This window comes from Ammodytes marinus (genome assembly GCF_949987685.1).
Source record: "Ammodytes marinus genome assembly, chromosome: 15".
Classification (NCBI taxonomy): Eukaryota; Metazoa; Chordata; class Actinopteri; order Uranoscopiformes; family Ammodytidae; genus Ammodytes; species Ammodytes marinus.
In genome coordinates, this window is record NC_137219.1 from 25,198,136 (window position 1) to 25,218,648 (window position 20,513).

Here is a 20,513-nt window from a genome sequence, read left to right on the forward strand (position 1 = left end):
AGGTGAGTGTGAGGAGAGAGGGAGAAGTAGTGTGGGAATGCCAGATAAACATGGGCCTTCACACCTCTCTACCCTATCTTTCTTTTTGCTCCTGCATTTATTTTAACAATTAAGCAGTCCTAGGGCGATACTGAGCATGATGCTGAGATTGTGATGCATGCAACGGCAGCACAGGCAATAAAACGACCAAACAGCTGATCGGTTGCGTGTGTTCAATGTTAGTCCACAAATATGTTTCCATCTCCCATTTCGGAAACCAAACCAAATCATGCAAGCGTAAAACAATTTTTACGAATTAGACAATTTTTCTTTAGATGTTTGCCCGTTTCCTGATGCACATAAAGGCAGGGTGATAGAAACCCAGCTAGTGTTTGACAGGGAATAATCTGATTGCACCAACATCAGCTATTGGATAGAATATAATAATTGTATTTCTTTCCTCCTGGTCATCAAAAGCAACTGCAAGAGCATTAAATGTAGATGCCTTTTCTTCAGACTGGTGTTAAGAGGCGTTGTCAGGTTGTTGCTCCTGAGCCCCATGACGACTAAGCCACAGGAAGCCTCCGCTGCGTCCCACGTTCCCCCGGCTCTGTCGCTGTGTCACCCTGGCTACAAACACCCGTCATCACAGGCAATACGTCCCACTCACTGCACCCGGCAATCCAAAATCCAGAAATTATTTTCAAAAAATAAAAAATAAAATACATTTTGCAGTCTGTGTGCAGAGAAAGAAAGGAGATGAGATAATACTCTACTATACTAAGTTTCCCTTGCCTTAGCCCCCCTGGAAGAATCACAAAATCCTCCCTGAAGAGTGTGCAGTGTGAGAGGTAGCAATCAAAGAAGAAAAGAGCTTCAGATCGCAAGAAAAAGATCATTTCATACATTATGGAGTGGGTATCCTCAAAATGGTAAAAATGGAACACGTTCTACTACAGTGTGAACAAGTGGCTCTTTAATGCAGGAGAAACATTTTGGCAATGTCAGGAGACAGGGCCACGTTAGCGGAGCTTAAATGCTAAGGCAGGAGAAAGGAGAGCTCCTGTTAGGCTAATTTTGGGCGACAGTTGAGTGACTGCTGGAATGCGACAGCGTTCTACGGTGCCTTTATTAGCAGTCATATTAGCGGGCTGTTCTCAGCGGGGGCAAAAGCTTTAGCCGGTCATTAGCATCACACGCTATTTGTCTCCCTGACACGGGGATGGGGAGGAGGCTGCTGTTGCCTCGTCCTCTGCCTCTTGAGTGCTGCTTTTTACTTTGACTCTCTGTCTCTCCTATACAGCAGACTATCAGGGACAAGCGAGAGAAAAAAAAAGGAAAGAAGGGCCTTTTATTTTATCATCATTCACTGCGAGAATTAAGTGGAAATTTCAAGATTAAAGTAGAATAAATTCCTCTTTGCTACAAGCTCATTTTGACTGAAAAGAGGTGTCCTCTAAGCTCCACTAATAACTGCACTGCACTGTATAAGGGTGAAGGGATTGAATATTTTTCACTTCGGTGTTGCGCTAATCAGACGGCGCTCTCGTCTCACAGCCTGCTGCACACAGAGAGCAATATATTATTAGTGGAGCTTGAGAGGACTGCTGTTTTCGGTAGAAATGGGGTAGTAGTTTGTTCGTAGTCTTACGATGATAGCAAAGACGCATCATGTTTTCATAACGTTTTACTATATTGAGATATTGATTTAGGAAGTTCAAATCTGTCCACGTCCTCCAGCGTTAACTCAGTCTTTACCTGTTGAGTTTAGTCTCCACATTGTATATTGTCTTTATTCACAACATTTCCACTTCATTCTCGGAATCATGAAAGAACAAAAAAATGCCCTCCTCTCATTTATTATCTGTGGTGGCCTCTCCTCATCTCCCCCTGTATAGCTCCCACCCTGCTCTCACCAATACTAACCTCACCTGCTCCTCCCATGTCTACTTTCTCCACCTACGTACTGTATCTCTTACAGTATACATGACCTAAGTCCTTCCTCACACCACTTCCTCTCTATATTACCATCACTTCCACACACATATCCTAGCTCTCTGTCTCCTAGCTCAGTTCATTGCTGTCTCTCTGTCTCTCCTCTCAGACTATAGTGATGGAGGGGAATGCAGCACCTCTGGCTGTGCCCCCCTATCCAGCAGCAGGATCTATAGACACGTGTGACAGAGCCCCGTCTCCATGGTGATACCCTCCAGAAATCCATGAGGGATTGGCCCATCCACACAGCACAGCCGGTAGAGGAGAGAAAACCGAGAGCGAGAGACAGACGGAGAGAGCAAATTAGAGGTGGGGAGAGAGAGATATACAGGCTAGAGAAGGGAAGCAGACGGCAGGATGTATGTGATGGCGCATGTGGCCGTATACTTCTTTTGTGTGGTGTGCACGCAAAATTGGGGAACATATAGTAGAGCAGTTGATAAGAAGAGAGGAGGGATGTGTGTGTGTGTGTGTGTGTGTGTGTGTGTGTGTGTGTGTGTGTGTGGAAGAGGAGAGAGGATCATTTCAGAGCTGTCAGAGCTTCTCCCACTAGCAGGGGGAGAACAAAAGACAGTGTCTTGGTGCAGGAGGCTCAGCGGCTGGCAGGCGCTGCAATTTGGGGCGTTTTCTGGCGTCTCAGGCTCCAGCTCTCATATCAGCGGTTAAGGCTCATTCACACACACACACGCACACGCACACACACATACAGACATACACACACACAAGCACACACACACAAGCACGCACACGCAGCAAAACAACAGTTTGTCCTGAAACTCACAAAGCTCTTCTTCAAAGTCATGAAATAATCCTCCACTTGGATGTCCACTTGGAATTGACACTAGTCTTAAATAACACAAGCAGCAGTGTAGCATAATATGTATTTTCATGTCTGGTTGCATATTTCATCATTCTTAATCCACTTCTTAACGATCGATGGTTTCTATGTGATGGCGAGTGCAGTGGTCAAGTAGGTAAAAGGCATTGGTACACAACCCCTCGACAAGCTGTTCTGTTCACTGGCTCAGTAAGACTGTAGTTGCCCTTTCACTTCTCCAGCTCCAACATTTGCAGCCTTTAGCAAATAAACAGTCTCACACTGCACCTTTAAGTCAAACACTTGCACTATAGGCCCATCAGCCTCAGCCTAACTGATGGGCTGGCAATAACATTTGTCACTGTCTGCCATCCACCACTCATGTTTGGAGGAAAGCACCTCTATCCTGGTTGAATGTTAAATGGACTTGACTTATATAGCACCTTTTAGCCGATTTTCTCAGCCCTTAAGCGCTTTACATTTCTTACCACATTCACCCATTCATACACACACTCATACACCGATGGCAGTAGCTGCCATGCAAGGCGCTCTCTGAACCATCCGGAGCAATTTGGGGTTCAGTGTCTTGCCCAGGGACACTTTGACATGTGGTGGGTAGGCGGGGGATCGAACCTACAACCCTGCACTCCAGAGGACGACCTCTCTACCCACTTTGCCACTGCAGCCCCAGTTGGTATGCCACTGGCAGGGGTTGACACTAAGCCTTCAACAACAGGAACTTTTCTACTTGCCCGAATGGCATGTTCACTTGCCCTAATACAAAACTAAAAACCTGTTAAACAATTATGAATATAATTTAATTTAGGGCTGTCAAATTAACGCGTTAATTTCGATTAATTAATCACAGAAAAATTAACGCGATTAAAAAAATTAACGCAGATTAATCGCACTTCTATAATGCCTTTTGACCCGGTGCAAAAGTGGTGCGGAGCTGCACCTGTAGCTCGCCGGGCGCGTGGGTTAAAGGGAGAAAGGTAAAGAGAGAAGCAAGGGAAAGGGGCCGACTCGAGGGCTCTATGGACGGTTTATGGGATGCATGAAGGTAGGAAGACATCTTACTTAATTCTCCGCAGTGTCCGTGCACTATTTATTTAGTGGGTGCAACAATGTAGGCTAGGTTCAAAACAGTAGTAGGCCATATCTCTCAATCTTCCTCCAATTTTGTTTGCTAGCTGTCTAGCACCCGCCCCGTGTGTGTGTGTGTGTGTGTGTGTGTGTGTGTGTGTGTGTGTGTGTGTGTGTGTGTGTGTCAATATTTTGCCTATGAGTAGGCTACGAAATGGTGGCAGTGCAGCGCTGTCTGTTGTGGGAGATGGAAAGTCGTAATTTTGTCTGCTTGTTTTTTTGAGAAAATTCGGCGCTAGTTCATGTATAAAGCTGGCTGAGGGGAGGAGACAGAAGTTACGAGAGACGGAGAGCGAGCGCGCGCGCGAGAGAGATAGAGAGAGAGACAGAGAAAGACAGAGAAACAAACTGTAGTAGGCTATACAGCTGTTTACAAACAGGTATAAAAGTGTCATATAAGTATGCGATTAATTTAGATTAATTAATCACAGAGTCTGTAATTAATTAGATACATTTTTTTAATCGCTTGACAGCCCTAATTTAATTATAACTTTTAGCGAACCATATCTCTTTAGTGCAAACCCTCCTTACTTGTCTCATCCTGACCACATAAAACCAACAACAAATCATATAAGCCTAGATACTGTATCATGACATCGCACATACAGCCAAGAGCTTGGTCCTGCTGCAGTGTCGTGAAAGGACCTCTTTTTGCCAGGCACCTGGCCTGGTTTTGGGGCTCAGAAAACTCATTCTAGCTCAGACATGAGCTGAATGTCACCTTCCATACACAAACTTCTTCTTCTTTTAGTGATTTGAGTCCGTTGCAGAATGTTAAAGCTATCGGCTATCGGTGGGGATGGGGATTGTTAATGATATTGATACCATTATCAAGACTCAGAGCTCAAGATAGGACTTCAAACAGGTCATAATTCTATCTCTCCTCACTGTTGGATTGATTTAGGTATTTTCAAGCTAAAAGAAGAACACATGGAGAATTAAATTAAAGATGAATTCCCAATGAAAATAATTGTGAGTCGCTGCCAGAGTCAGTTGTGGTTTATTCTGATTTAATTTCCACAAAATGTGTAAGCAACACACAAATAAGTCTACTTCGAAATAAGCATTATTTCTGTATTCTGAACACACTCTATAAAGATTTAAAATGTCAACTGATTTAGCATTTATTTTGAATTGGGTGTGACACGGAGAGAGAGGGGATTTTTTAAGATGGATCTTATAGAATATTGACATGTGTATCATACAAGGCATTTTGAATCATTTGGTTGTGGAGGTGGTTGAGCAGGAGAGCTGATCTGGCAGCAGATCTGGGGCTGTAATGCGCCTATCTGTCATCCTGCAGCTAAATTCACTCCTGGATTAGCCAGGTAAGGAGTCTCTCCACTGGCGTAATGACTTTAATCAATCACACCAATGGACACACACACACACACACACACACACACACACACACATACACACACACACACACACACACACAGGGGCCAGCTAGTTAGGCTGCTGGACCAGCAGTCATTATGGAAAAGGAATTCCTTCCTCCATCCATTTATCTATGTGAGCCACCTTTGGGTCGTCATAATTGTTGTTTATCTTGATGAGCTGACTGAGACAAGCTGTTGTGAATGAATAGAAATGCCCAAGTAGAGCCAATTATGAGCAGAAGGCAAATGAGTTCATTTTATTTCTTGCTTCTTATACTGGAACCCTATACCTAATCTAGGACTGGAAAAAAATATTATTTTCCATTATTGATTATTTTGTTGATACATTTCTACTTAAAATGTATTTTACACTATTGCCCTATACAGTCTTGAACCACACTTCAAGATATCACAAGCCTGTCACGAAACGTGATTGGGCAGACTGTAATGCAGTTGAACTGTAGTTACAGTAAAGTATACTATTAAAAACACATCAGTGAGTATCATATAATATTACAATGACCTGTGTGGAAGACTGATGTCTGCAGGAACGTATGGGATTGAAGTGGCTGAAGTCACGTAACACACAATGACACAATAACACATTATTGGTTTTGGTCTTTTCATTGGATTGGTTTGAACAATAACCAACACATGAGCAGTCTTGTTCTGTCTTTTAATGATACTGCATGTTTACCCAGTAGTAGAAGAGGATGGCTTTTGACATTGATGTAAAGTAGTTGGCAGCTTGTGTAAAGGGGAGGGCTGACCGGGGGGTGTGAGGGGGAGGTTGGGATGGTGGTTCAGGGGGTTAGAGGTCAGGATGTGGCCCCGGCCTGGAGCTGGCCTGAAGCAGCTGCCCACCACCAGCCCCCCTCACCCAACTCCCCTCCCCCCCCCCCCCCCCCTCCATACCCACACCCCTGTGGCACGCTCCGCACTCACCGCACATGATCTGCTATTCCCTTTGATGTCTTTCCTCAGGGAGGCCGTTATGAAAAAAAGATGAAAATAAGGAGGATGAAAAAAAAGAAGTCGTAAACACCACCTGTTTATCTAATGTTGGAAAGGTATTCTGCAGGTTTGTCATAATATGCACAGGAGGAAATGGGGGATTACAAAGAGAGAGAAAAAAGAGAAGAAAGGAGAGAAGGAAGTCATGTGCATGCCACTGTAAATCTAGCGGCCCATGTTTGAAATGCTATCAAAGTGGGTTTTTAAATTGCATAAGAGGTTTATGTTGGTTGTACTATTAAAGGTGGAATTGGTCATTTTTGGAGAACGCTTGTTGTCAAAATCAGTGAATATCTCTTCACGCTTCCAGATCTATGATTGTAGTCGTGGAGATGCGCCGAAAAATAATGTCAATACACAGCCTAGGCTCTGTAAACGGGGATGTAAAAAAAGGGTATGTTAGCAGGGGGGTACCCATTGTAGCTAGTAAGATGCCTGTTTGCAGAGCCTAGGCTGGGTATTAACACAGGATGTTTCTTTAGTGCATACACTGTATGTACAGGTAGCGGATCGTGAGGATATTCACTGATTTTGACAAAAAGGGATTTTGACAACGAGAATACTCCAGAATCACTAACTCCACCTTTAATCTTCAACGTGCTACGAAGGAGACAGTAATAGACAATATCATTTTGTTCTAATATACAATTATAACATACAGTACGTGATTGCAGTTGTACAATGCAAGGGTCTATCTCAGTCCAGCTTCATCAAACTATGGAAGAGTCAACAATGGTGTGAGTAGAGCCAAGCTGAAAGCAACCCCGCGGCTCCGTATGCGCTGTGTGAGCTAATGACAGAGCTCACACATCCTACCGACTCACAGCCCACACTGCCTTTTCCGTGATACAAAGCTTTCCCCCATTAAATATGGAAATTTGTGTTTTCTGTGACAGATATTTCACAGAGGGGGGTTGATGGCATAGACGGTGTTTTTTTGGAAGGGGAAAGTGGCAGATTTTTGATTAATGCAACCTTATCTGGTTAGTGCACATTGGAGGCAGAGGGGTGGCTGAGCTTGGCGGGGGTGGGATGGCTGCCTGTTTTTTCCAGGCCCTCTTTCTCTCTGCTCTATTTCAAATGGTTTCACTCGCTCGCTCTCTCTTCGTTTCTCTATTTTCATCCTTTAGTGGTTAGCGCACTCATCCGCTAGCTCTGGTATAAGGCAAACTGTGCTTTAAACTGTACTGCAGACACACTCTTCTTTCATTTCACATGGCCTTCCCTCTGATTTCCCTTCTCCACCCGTTGTCCCCTCTTCACCTCCTCAGTCTCTTCATCTCTTTGTCCCTACTTCCTCTTCCCATCTGACTGAGACATTTAAAAGCTTCTGTTAAAGGGGCACTACACAGTTTCAGCGGAGGGGGATTTGTTTAGATTTGCAGAGCCTGTAGTTAGTTTATAAAAATGATTTTCTCTCCATGTAATTATTCTTTATATCGAATAATTCTATCATCATCAATCAAGACTAAATAATTGTAAGGCATTCGGAACCGTACGTAAGACTAGAATATGTTTGTAAACCAAACGGTGGGCCCTGCTGCTGTATAGAACAACAACAGTTGAATAGTAACTTTTCAGGAAGCTTTCTTTCATCAACAGTGTTCGAGGGATCACATTTTCCTGTGATGAAAGTTTGTTTATACAGTTATGAGAATATGCCTTAGAAAATGTTCCCTCTCTCTGACAACCAAAGTAACATAGTGCACCTTTAAAATCCACATCTCCCTCCCGTGCCATTCTATCAGCAGCTTCCAATCCTTTACTTATTTGTGTTGTATCCTCTCCCGTCCTCCTGCCAGGCAGAGAGTGAGGAGCGGTGGTGCCACTTCCCGCTGTCGCTCCATCACCACCTGGCCCACTTCCAATGCTTTTAGTGAGAGCTATCTGTCAAGCCATGAATAATACAGGCCCAAGGCTGCTGCTGCACGGCGTTAGCTTGCTAGCTAGCTATGTGGAATCCAAATGAGGTGTACAGCAGGAAGGGAGCACTTGACTCCAAGCTCGCCACCACGATCTCTCTACCAAGACAGGCAATTACTCAGCCCACAGCCCCAGCTGCAGCCGTGGAAATCATAAAAGCAACCCCTCACCTCCCCGTCTGCGCACACACACACACACACACACACACACACACACACACACACACACACACACACACACACACACACACACACTAGACAAACACACACACTTTGCATGAATAGGCAGACATGCACACCCCATTTCCTGATTCGAATAACACCAACGATTTTAATATGCAGAGGCAAAGTGAACATCTTTCCTTCCACACACATGCTACAACATCTTTAGAACCATCTTTACTGACAGTAAAAAGAAGAACAGCGATTGTCGATTAGAAATGCAAGTCAATCGACATGTTACCTAACTTAAATCTAAAGTTAAGTCATTTTACCAAATTTAAAACGAATGGAGTGAAACGTGCTGAAGCCAACTCAGAGCCATATGCCACCAAAGGACGAGTGAAAGAAGTCCAATATAAGGGAGAGCAGCGCTGAGCCACAGAGATCTATTAATCAACAGTGCAGTAACTTCATCATCTCTTATCTGTTGATTAACAGGAGACACCTCGTCCACCTTTATCGCACTTGTTCCACAGTTATGGCAGGAGGCTGAGAGGGCTATCGCATGTATCAGGCATATGACACATGTATAGTCGCGTAATTAGTTTTGCACCGAGGCATCCTTAGGTGACAGTGTTAACCCATCCATCATCGCTTCTAATCATTCGTCGGTGGAGTGTGGGATGTAATTACAGAGTGCTAGGCAACGGCAGGCTTCACAGGTAAAAATAGTCATGTGGGATGAGAGACTTTGGCATGTGTTTGGCATGTAGGGTGTGTGTGCACGAGGTGTGCGTATTTGAGTGTGTGCCTGCAGGAGGTAGGTAGGACGTGTGTGTGTGTGTGTGTGTGGGTGGGTGGGTGTGTGTGTGTGTGCGCCTGCATTCCTATGTGTGCTGTGGTAATGAGATCTAGTTAGCGATGCTCCAGAGTGTCTTATTAACAAATAATAACAGCACTCCTTTGTTTTTTACCTCAACTCTCCATCTATTATTCACACCTCACAGATTCACTCATGATTCATTTATAGATGCATCTTGTGTAAGCTAGAAACTAAATGTCACCCAAAACATCACTGTCAGATGGTGGTGTGTGCATGGGCATAATGTTTCTATATACAGCTCTGGAAAAAATTAAGAGACCAGTCTGGATTTTTCTTTAATCTTCATCTCCACGTAATTTATGGAAAACGCTCTTAATGACAAAAAATGTATTGGAATTTGGTAGAAATGTTGTCAGTAGTTTATAGAATAAAATCAAAATGTTCATTTTACTCAAACATATACCTATAAAAAGTAAAACGAGAGACACTGAACATTTGGAGTGGTCTCTTCATTTTTTCCAGAGCTGTATGTAATGTATCAGTGCTTGTGAGTATAGAGGTATGTAGAATAGATATGACTCCTGCATTAGGTTAACAGTAGTCACAGCGACAACCCAACACTGCTGCAGCAAGGCTGTAAAACAAACTGGCACTTCTGCAATCTAGCTCCATCTTTATATGCAAGTACAAGTGTGAACGATGGAGTGCTATTGAAATAGATGAGTTGGATCTTGCCGGATCAGTAACGAGAGCTGTAGTGAGGCCATTCTGCCATTCAACCACCCTGTTGTGAAATCAGCATGTCGCACTGTGTACTTTAGCTGGATTCTCTTTCCGCTGAAATTGCCAGGTTGGAGAGAGAGGCACTCAGCTGGGAACGCTGCTCTACATGTGAAGTAGGTTGTGTGTGTGTGTGTGTGTGTGTGTGTGTGTGTGTGTGTGTGTGTGTGTGTGTGTGTGTGTGTGTGTGTGTGTGCGTCTTATATGTCTACATGTGTGTCAGTGCCCATTGGGAGAGCGTACGTAGGTGTGAATGTACGTGTGAACGTGTGTGCGTCAGCGTATTGCCCTTTGCCTCTCTACCCTCTCTCTCTCTCTCTCTCTCTCTCTCTCTCTCTCTGTCTGCAGGTGAAGAGCTTGTTCTGAAGGCTCTGCTCCAGTCGAGGCCCCTTGAAGCCAAGGCCGGCAACACTTCACCCAGATAGAGGTAAACCTACAGTACATCATGTGTCTGACCAGCAAACACTTAGTGGGCCATTGTGTATTGATACAAGAAAGGTACCACAATACCCGCTGTAAAAAATATTGCTAATCGCATGTTAAAAAAGTAATTTATGATTTACGTGTGTTTGTGTGTGTGCAGGCAGGGTGGGTGACCTGCAGTCCTAACCACTAAAACAATTAAGAAAAGAGACAGGTTAGTGAATGTGGTATGGATACATAAACTACCTCAAATATAAGTCCAACAAAAGCTTATTGTGTGACAAGCTTTTTTTGCCTACCTTCTTTTACTTGTATCTATTTAAACACAGTTAGATTAACAATATCACACTACTGTACACTACAGAACTTAACTGTGGTCCAGCCATATACCAGGTATTCGCCTACTGTTGTCCTTTAAAACGTGTACCAACCAATGATATGTCACTTTAATAGTCGACTTCCAGCTGTTGTTGAGCTCCAATGTGGATACCCTTAGAATGCCACTCTGCTGCTTGCTTGCTTGCTACTCTCATATCAGGCAGAGTGCTTTGAGAGCATGACAGAGAGCGCGGATAAGACTGTGTGTATGTATGTGTGTGTGTGTGTGTGTGTGTGTGTGTGTGTGTGTGTGTGTGTGTGTGTGTGTGTGCGTGTATGTGTGTGTGTGTGTGTGTGTGTGTGTGTGTGTGTGTGTGTGTGTGTGTGTGTGTGTGTGTGTGTGTGTGTGCGTGTGTGTGTGTGTGTATGGGAGTAAATAGCATCCCAACTGGAGATGGCATTTAAGTGTCTCTCCCTTTGCACTCCGATATAACTGCGTGTCCATTACCTCGGTGAATATGTTTGTGTGTCTGCCAGCATGTGTGTGTGTGTGTGTTCATGTGCTTGTGTGCGGCTACAAATGTATTTCCGAGCTGTTCCTCCAATCATCTTCATGCTCCCACGTGATTCACCCTCTACCTTTCTGTTCTGATCCTTTCCTCATTCATCATTCTCTCCTTCCTGTCCTCTTGCCACAGGTCTGTACTAAGGTGTAATTTAGCCCCCTGCTGTTCTTTCATTTCTGCCGTCGTCAGGAGGGGGCGTGGCTGGGCCCCCTGACACCATGGATACAATCTGTCAATCAATTCCCCCGGTCGAGAAAATTGCGTTCAAAGTGAGAGTAATTATTAAGTATGTCCTGCGTGGTTCAAATTGAACGCCCTCTTGGTTTGGCACAGAGAGACATATTTCATTTAGAAGCCAGGCCGTGTGGATCTGGGAGGCTTTGGTGGTTGCTTTGAACGAGGCCAAGACTTTCCTCAGCTCACTTTTTCTAACCACTCTTCCTTTCCCTTCCTTTCCCCTTTCCGTACACAATACAATAACATTTAACAAACATGCCCCTACTCAGAAAACTATTCACAAAAAACAGGGTGTGCAAAACAGAGAGCGTCAGTGGCCTGTGTCGTCTCTTGCTGTAAAAATCACACTGTTCATCTCTAAATGGCTCTGTGATAACACACCGCTGTCTCTTTCCTACCACACATAATACTAAGAGAGAAAGCCAGCCCCTTGACACAGCGACACACATTACAGAAGAGAGGCCGTAGAGGTGAAAGCAAGACTGAAAGAAAGTCCACTCAACAACATGAGCATGTTAAGTGAAGTAGATGTTAGGATTCCTACTTGTTAAAGTCCTTGAAAAGCTCAGATCAGAACTGGTGAGAAGGAATGTTCTAAAGGTTCCTCTGCCTTCACTCTCTCCTGGTTCAATTATTCAAACCTACTTTAGAAAACACTTGAGTCCCTAGTTACCTCCCTGTTCCACAGACCAGTGTTGATTTATTTTCATGTTTCCCTTTCATTCCAGGAGCAACTGACCTCTGTTTTACCGGCATTCAGTATCCATCCATACACTGTAGATTCAGGTTTAAATCAGAAAAAATCAGTTCCAAAGATGCCCTCCAGCCCAACACTTGCTTCTAACTTCCCCATGCCATTTTTAATTACTGTCAGCCACAGTTGCTTGTTGTAAGCACCTCAGTCAATCACCTGTACCCATGTTGAGTAATCTGCAACGCCCTGCCAACCAAACCTTGTTACAACAGCCGACACAGAAATGACCCCGTAACCTTTACTCGTGAGCAGATAAATCAGAATTAACAAGATGTCCCTCACCTTCGGCTGAGTGACTTAACTACTGATCCCCGCGACCTCTCTGTAGGACAGTTATTGTAATCAATGTTACTTTAACTGACGTGGAAACAGCATCCTGTACAGTGTGCAGATTGGCCCTGCGTTCCAATTCCCATACTTCCCTACTATTTAGTATGCCAAAAAAAAGATTTAGGATGTCCCAATGCATGCACGTCAATTGTGGTATGCTGAAAATACATAAATGCCCCACTAACTCCAATAGCATTTTGGAGCATTTGTTTTTATTCTCGACATTTCTCAACATAATGAAAAAAGAATCTTCCTTATTTAATTTTTTTTAAACTCTTCTGTACTTTAGTATGTAGTGTAGTGAAAAGAAAGAGTATGTGATTTGGAATGCAGATCAAGTCTTCTGTAGAATGAGAGACTGTGCTTAGTGTGAATCTCTGTGCCATGTCAACTGCCAGTTTGTAGATTTTTTAGAACTGTCTGATGGAAATGTGCCTTTGGAACAAGCTTCAAACTGCATGGTGGGTTTAGAGTTAGTAATTGACAGTTCACAAAGCCCCTACCCCCTGTTGCCATGAATGGCAAGCTTTCTGTTCTTGCACAGCTTGTATGCAATTAACATCGATAATTGTGGCTGATTTTCTTGAATTGAAGTGTGGCTCTAGTTAGTCCACCTATTATAAGTATCAGGAAGAATGTAACATCAAACTGTTATTCTTTCTCCAAGCACAACCATGTTATGGCTGCCTATCATACATGCTAGTTTGAACTGTCTGACGGTGTGTTCTTCCTTTAGTGCTATAAGGGAAAAGGAATGAAAACGTAAGGCTATCTTAGTAGTAATATTGGCTGGGGTTGCTGAAATGTAAACTTCCCCGAACACATTAAGAGTGGGACTGAATTGCTCATGTCTCAACTGTGTTGACAACCAATTTGAGAAACAAGACAAAGCGAGTGTTATAGTCATAAACATTCTTTTAGTATAATATATAGCCAGCAAACTAATGTAATGGTATGCTCCCTGGCTTTGGAAGTAATATACAAACTTGGTTACAACAATAGTTAGTATTCTGACAATTGAAGCATAGATCAGAACAGATAAACGTGTGGAATCTATTTTATTCTATTATATTCAGTATGTTTGGTGTTTGGTCTCAGAAAGACTATTAAAAAGGATACTGCCACCTCTCACACTCTTAACCTACAGTTTATCACTTTTAACTCACATTGGCATGTGGATCAAATCCAAGGCTTGACAAGAGTGTCATGCTAAATTTCAACTGCTGAGGCTAGGATTGGATCAAAGTTGGGGGGGAGGGGGGGTGTATAGAAAAGCAATGGTGCAACTACATCATATTTTGGCTCTAAAATGTCCAATGAACACAATAACAAATGTCGCTAATCTGTGACTGTAGGCATGTAATTGATGGTATAGCTTAAACACACACACACACACACACACACACACACACACACACACACACACACACACACACACACACACACACACACAGACACTATATAATATATAATATGGCTATGAACCCACCCTAACCCCCATGTGTGTAAGTCTACAGATTCCTATGGCATTAGCAGGGCTGCTGAGCCTGTTCAAACAGTCAAAGGCAGCGTGTGAAACGGAGAGAGAGAGAGAGAGAGAGAGAGAGAGAGAGAGAGAGGGAGAGGGAGAGAGAGAGCGAGATAGAGAGAGATGCAGAGAGAGAGCGAGATAGAGAGAGAGAGAGAGAGAGAGAGAGAGAGAGAGAGAGGTGGAGGATACGGATGGTGCACCAGTGTTTGAAGGAAAAGGGGATGGGTGGGGGCTAATTAACATATTAATGACCCCCACCTTCCTACTAGCTTCTGTCGGCTCGTCCAAACACTTTGATAAGTATGCAAATGAGAGCGGTGCCATCTGAAGAGGGAATTAGCTCTGCCGGAGACAGCCCAGAGAGATGGATGAGAGAAGAGGGGAAGGAAGGAAAGAAGGAAAAATAGGAAGGAAGAGACAGGAGAGAGGAACTCAAAAGGGGGCAGGAAGGAGAAGAGGAGAGGAGAGGAGTGTCAACATGGAGACACACGTGGGTGGGTATGTGTGTGTGAGATTGAGAGAAAATACTTTTTCTTTCTTTTTCAATGCTGGTGCTCCCCAGTTTTTTTGGTCTGAATGTGCCAGTAAAAGTCAGCACTGCAGCGATGTGCAGTATGGCTGCAGGGGCTGGAGGTCAGCGGGCAACACAGACTGATAGGGGGCTAAGGTGGACGGCTCAGACTAACGACCCCGAGCAGACAAGGGCAAGTAATTATAACACGGACTGATCTCGCTCGTTCTATCATTGTGGAGAATGGCGCCTAATAGGGATGAGGGGGAGAGCACCATGGGAAAGCACGTGTTCAATGTGGGGGAAGACAAAGGGAATTTAGACAGAGAGAGAGAGAGAGAGAGAGAGAGAGAGAGAGAGTGTGTGTGTGTTGGAGGGACACCTTGTGTGAACGGCCAGGGCCAGGGATTCACCGACACGCGCTAGTCACGTTCCACAATTATGTTGAATAATTAAAACGTTTCATTAACTTGATCATTTCCTGTTCGGCCATGTTTCAGCCCTGACACCGACCAATTAAAAGCCGGGGCCAGGAGTGAACGCCCCTCTCATTGGGCCGGTGGGTGATAGAGGACAACCTTATGTCTGCTGTATTGGAAGCAGAAATCTGACGGGCTAAAAGAAAAAGAGGGCTTTAGCGGTTATCCACCTTACTTAACTGTTCTCAACCACGTCACAGCTAAAGCTAGCAAAGGCACCGGCAATGAAATCTCCGTGCTCAAGGTGAAAATTGTGCAAGTCTGGATTTGCCTTCCCTGGATTTTTTTGATTCATGCAAATAAGGGCGTGAATAGTTTGCAGTCTGGACATAGCTAGCCTTTGACTCTCGGATATCAACGTGTAAAGGTTTTCAAGGTGGGTAACTTTTACACAAAAAAACAGTTTGTGATACACATACTCAAACTAATAGATGCCTTAGTCGTCCATCCATTAGCTTGCAGAATGGTTTATTATTCAGTAGTGTTTTATGATGGGAGTGCACTAGATAGCCATAAACCATAAAACACAAAAATGTTTTAAGAATTGAACAAATTAAAATCAAAGGAATCTTATTCACCTTGCATTAGCACCATAATTAGCTAGTTGGATTACTGCAGGAAAAGCCACATATTTCCAGAAATGGGACGACGGGGCAGTTTCTATCCCAGTGCATGTGCCATGCAGTGTGTGGCACTATGCTATCGCTCCATACTGAGCTCATGCATACTACTAATACACCACAATAAACATGATTAGCATGGCGCACTGTAAGTATGCAAATGACAAAAAGAGATGTGGAGAGGAATGTTTATGCTATGAGCTGTCTGTGTAGCACAGCCCCTCCCCCGCCAGACTTGAGGTATGAAAACCATGGTGAGGTTTATTGAGATGGGAGTCTTTGTTGAATCTAGCTTTTTTTCCCTTTTCTTTCATAAAGGAAATTCAAGCATGTAATTGGAGCTTTGAATGGAAAGGGATGTCTTTACTTTGCATGTCAATCCTACTTGCTGCTGCTGTGAAGACTTCAATCACATGCACACACAAACACACACACACACACACACAGGGCGCCTGCTAATAACCCAATCTACAACGCTTCTTCCCACATCAAACCTTGACCTTGACCTGATGTGTGAATGGAATCCAGCTGTTGTATCCACACTGTGAACTTTATGGCAGTTAATATGACGTTACTGGGTTTTCTCAGGCAGATACCAAGACTGAAAATGTGAAGTTTAAACAAAGACAAAGGATTCTTTCTTTCACACACTGATACACACACCACTAAGAAACATATGTGATAACAATCCCATAAGAATGGAACTGTGCTTGTCAGTGCTTTCTGCTAGACAAACAATGAAAAAGATGTCTTGTTACTTATCAGCTGACATAGATAATGATGTATCTGGTATCTGCAGTTACGTTAATATCATGTCTAGCAATAATATATATTCATGATGAAAGTACCTGTACATACGTCAATATGTCTAAGAAGAATATTCTTCAAAAAGTCTATAACTGCATATTTGTGGTTCCATTCCAATTGACTTTTGTCTTAATTATTTTATTTTGCTTAAGTCAAACTAAAATTGGTTTGCTTCACAGGTGTTCGAGTTGTTTTTCTATATTGTATTTTTAGCAAATCATCCGTTCTCTGCTCTGTATTGTAACACATTAAAGTTGTGATAGTGACTTCTCAAGAATCTATCTTCCCACCAGAACTATGTGAACACTATTATGTTGGTGCCGCTACAGAAAATACAAATCAATTCTATCCACTGTATAAAGAAATTGTAGATTTAAGAGTTAAATGTAACAACATGTAACTTCACTATGGGGAAAGCAGAAAGCTCTGCCAACAGCTTCCGACACATTTTGAGCCAGGTATTAAGAAGTGAAAAAGGATTTTCTTTCAATCGTTCACCCAATCTACTCCATAGTTGGTAGGTATATCGCTGAGGGCCCAAGGGAGGGCAGCACCGTGTGGAGTTTGTCTGGATCAGCAGTTCTGGAGAAAACTGCGAAAAACCCAGTCAAGCCAGCCGGACTTAGGTGAGCGTCTATCCACAGTAGTTATAGTAGCAATGATTGGAGTGGTCAAACCGGACCACAGTGCGTCTCTACCGTAAACAGTGCCAATTGATGTGCAACAAAACCAATCTGGTGGCACGGGTACACCCAGAAAGGGTACTGCACTAGATTTTAACACATTCCTCTGTGTGTTTTCTGTTTGTGGGTAAATGCTCACAAAAAGAAGGGTAAGCACATACAAAGACATAGAATCACGCTCACACACACAGCATAGCAGCAACAGCCTATCCGACACAGCCCCAGCCTGGCCCAATGCAAAGTCAAGGCGGTTCATCCCAAAGACTATCAGCTCTCCGGGGGGAGAGAGAGAGGCCATCCAGCAGCATTATCGACATTATAGACGCCTCGGCCTGGAGATAGGCTTCACATCGATCCACTGATTAATTACTATCCACAGGCAGCAGCACAGTGAGGGAGAGAGAGAGAGGGAGGGAGGGAGAGAGAGGGAGGGAGAGAGCGAGAGAGGGAGAGGGAAAGAGAGAGAGAAGGAGAGTGAGGGAGAGGGAGAGAGGGAGGGAAAGTGTGAGGGAGAGAAAGGGAGAGAGAGAGAAAGAGGGAGGGAGGGAGGGAGAGTGGGAGACAGAGAGGGAGGGAGAGAGAGGGGGAGAGATAGAGAGACAGAGAGGGAGAGGATACTGACAGAACAGGGAGAAAGGACCACGGAGAGAGAGAGAGAGAGCAGGGAGAGTACACCTTGTACTATCTGTGAATATCAGCTAAGGGCTACACAGTAATCTTCCAGGTGGAATATTATTTATTGATATATAGGTGGGCAGGAACCCCTTATCGTAGCTGCAACCACCCCTAACACACAGCCAAGGACAACCTTAAATGCACACATTACTGGGGTGGAAACAAACTTGCAAAGACAGGTAGAGGGCACATACCCACCCTTGAATGACTAAAACAGATTATACTTGACAGACACTCTGTTTGTAATAGTATATATTATTCTTATTAATATTAACAAACTTAACCACTAGAGTGGACAGACAGACAGACATACAGACAGACAGACAGACAGACTGGCTAACATAACACGTCAAGTCAATAAGCTTTTGTGCAAGTAAACCATTTCTCACATGTTATTTTATAGACAACATGTAAAGGATAGCTGCGGTCGTTTCACATGCATTGCACTGTAAGTTTAGGGCTTATCCTAACACTTTAAAACCTTTACTTGGAAACAACTTTTCCAGTGACAAGAAAAACCTTGAATTTTGAAAATAAAGTTGTGTTCTACCTTCCACCCACTTAAAATCACCCGACAAGATATGTGGCTGTAGGCGTAGGAAGAGAGAGGGAGCAGTGCTGCATGGGTAATGAATTGATAATTGGCTATAGTGCTAAATAACGTCAAGTAAATGAGACAAAAACAGAATTATTTAGCTTGTCTAGATGGAACATTAAAAGAGGAGAAAACGGTTCTCATTCAATATTTAACGTGGGCACATTGTATTACAGGAGGGTTTTGCGTTTGTAGCTGTTTTGTGACATCGAAAAAGGAGGGAGAAGGAGAAATAGACAGAGAGAAAGAAGTGAATTATCCAGAAGTGAAGTATCTCGTGGTGGAACAGAAAAATAGAGAGGGAAATCAGGAAGAAGTTAAATAAATAAAGAGAAAGGGGATGGCTTAGTGAGGGGCTGCTATCATATCACAGCAGAAGAGAGCCTCTGTCTGGTAATAAGGTGACAGTCCAGCCACACACTGTTTGACTATCTCAGCACTAAGACAACGGGCAGGCCAGTGTGTGTGTGTGTGTGTGTGTGTGTGTGTGTGTACAAGTATGTGTTTGCAACTGTGGCTATTTTCCTCCTGTCTGTTCATTTGTGTTAGCGATGCTTCTGGGTGTGTGTTGTTTGTTTGTGTAGCAGTGCAGTGCATCTGTTTCAATTCCACTGACCTGAAAAGCTCTGTTAATGCTGGATCCACAGGCACTGAGAGGAGGAGAGGGAGGGAGACAGATATAGAGAAAGAGAGAGAGAGAGAAAGAGAGAGAGAGATAGGGTGATTATGAAACAGGACTGACTTGTGCATGCTAACATGTAGAACTTGTAGAAGCTGTATTTGTGTCACAACACAACTGATAAGCAATACATATTTTTATTTTAAAAACCATCCTTACCCTGTGTTTATCATTTAGTACCTCATAAGATAAGAAAGCCAACCGGGAATGAACATATAAAGGACTGATTCTCAGAAGTGGGTTATCTTTATCTGATATATAAAAATGTGCAATGTAAATGTAAAAGGGCTTTAAGTGAACTTTTGCTATTAAGCAGTGTATGTACATGTGTTTCAGTGTATAGGCAGGGCTAATTTGTATAGCCTGAAATGTGTGGTGCTAGCTTCACATTAATTTCTCTCCCCCAGATCAATGTGGACTTTCTCCCACCTCAGTGTGGAGGAGTCTCTGATTGGTTTCAGTAGCTGTTGACGTCAGCATGGGATAACAATAAAGCACACTGACCATACACATCCAGGTGAGTACTAGTTTTAGGGCTGGCGGCAGAGCGAGGCCAGCCCTACAAATGCGAATGACGCTGAGTGACTGAGTGAGTGAATGAGTGCGTGAGCGACCAAATTTCAGCGATAGGTCAGAAAACTCGTTACGTCGATACTCAGTCTTTTTATTGGTTGTTGCCCTTCAAATTTAACATGTACCAGCGAATCACGGGGGAGAGGGAGTCCTGAACTGATAACGTTATTTCCACAACATAGCTGACAGTGAGGGCCAGCCCTAGGACCTAGTCGTGTTTGACGATGCAACACAATAGGACAGTAATCCGACTCAATTATCACTTCTGCGTGTTTTTTTGTTAGCTACAACCTCCACTCCTGTAGATGACGCTGTACGGCTAGTTGCCTGGTATTACCGGTTGTCATTCCCCATGTTGTGGCAGAGTACAACCTGGAAGCAACAAGGCTGACACGGATGTCAAAATGAAGAGCGGCCCCTTCTAAATACAAAGTGGAATGTAGAAAGATATCACAATATACATCTTATTGTAATGTAACACAATACATCATATTGGGAGCATGTGCACCGTATTGTCAAGTCCTTGCCAATACTCGGCCTAAGTGAGCAATTTAGTTTTTAGAGCTCTAAAAAAATACTCTTTTCCAAGCAGACACAGAAGAAAAGCATTAGTAAACTTAATGATGGTTTCCTTCCACTTCTGGTGATGTGGTTCCAGGGCTCTGGTGTTGTGCTTGCTCATTCACTGACATGGCTTACTGGTTCACTTGTT

General features: G+C 43.5%; 1 protein-coding gene across 1 annotated transcript in view; it reads right to left on the bottom strand.

Moving 5' to 3' along the window:
- The window catches only part of myt1lb (myelin transcription factor 1-like, b), a gene marked incomplete at both ends in the record, with an annotated part of 61,283 nt that overhangs the window by 39,011 nt on the left and 1,759 nt on the right, over window positions 1–20,513 (bottom strand). The window contains one exon of the mRNA XM_080041872.1: window positions 19,166–19,199. Within this exon, the coding sequence (XP_079897998.1) occupies window positions 19,166–19,199 (34 nt within the window). The remainder of the gene's footprint in view (window positions 1–19,165; window positions 19,200–20,513) is intronic.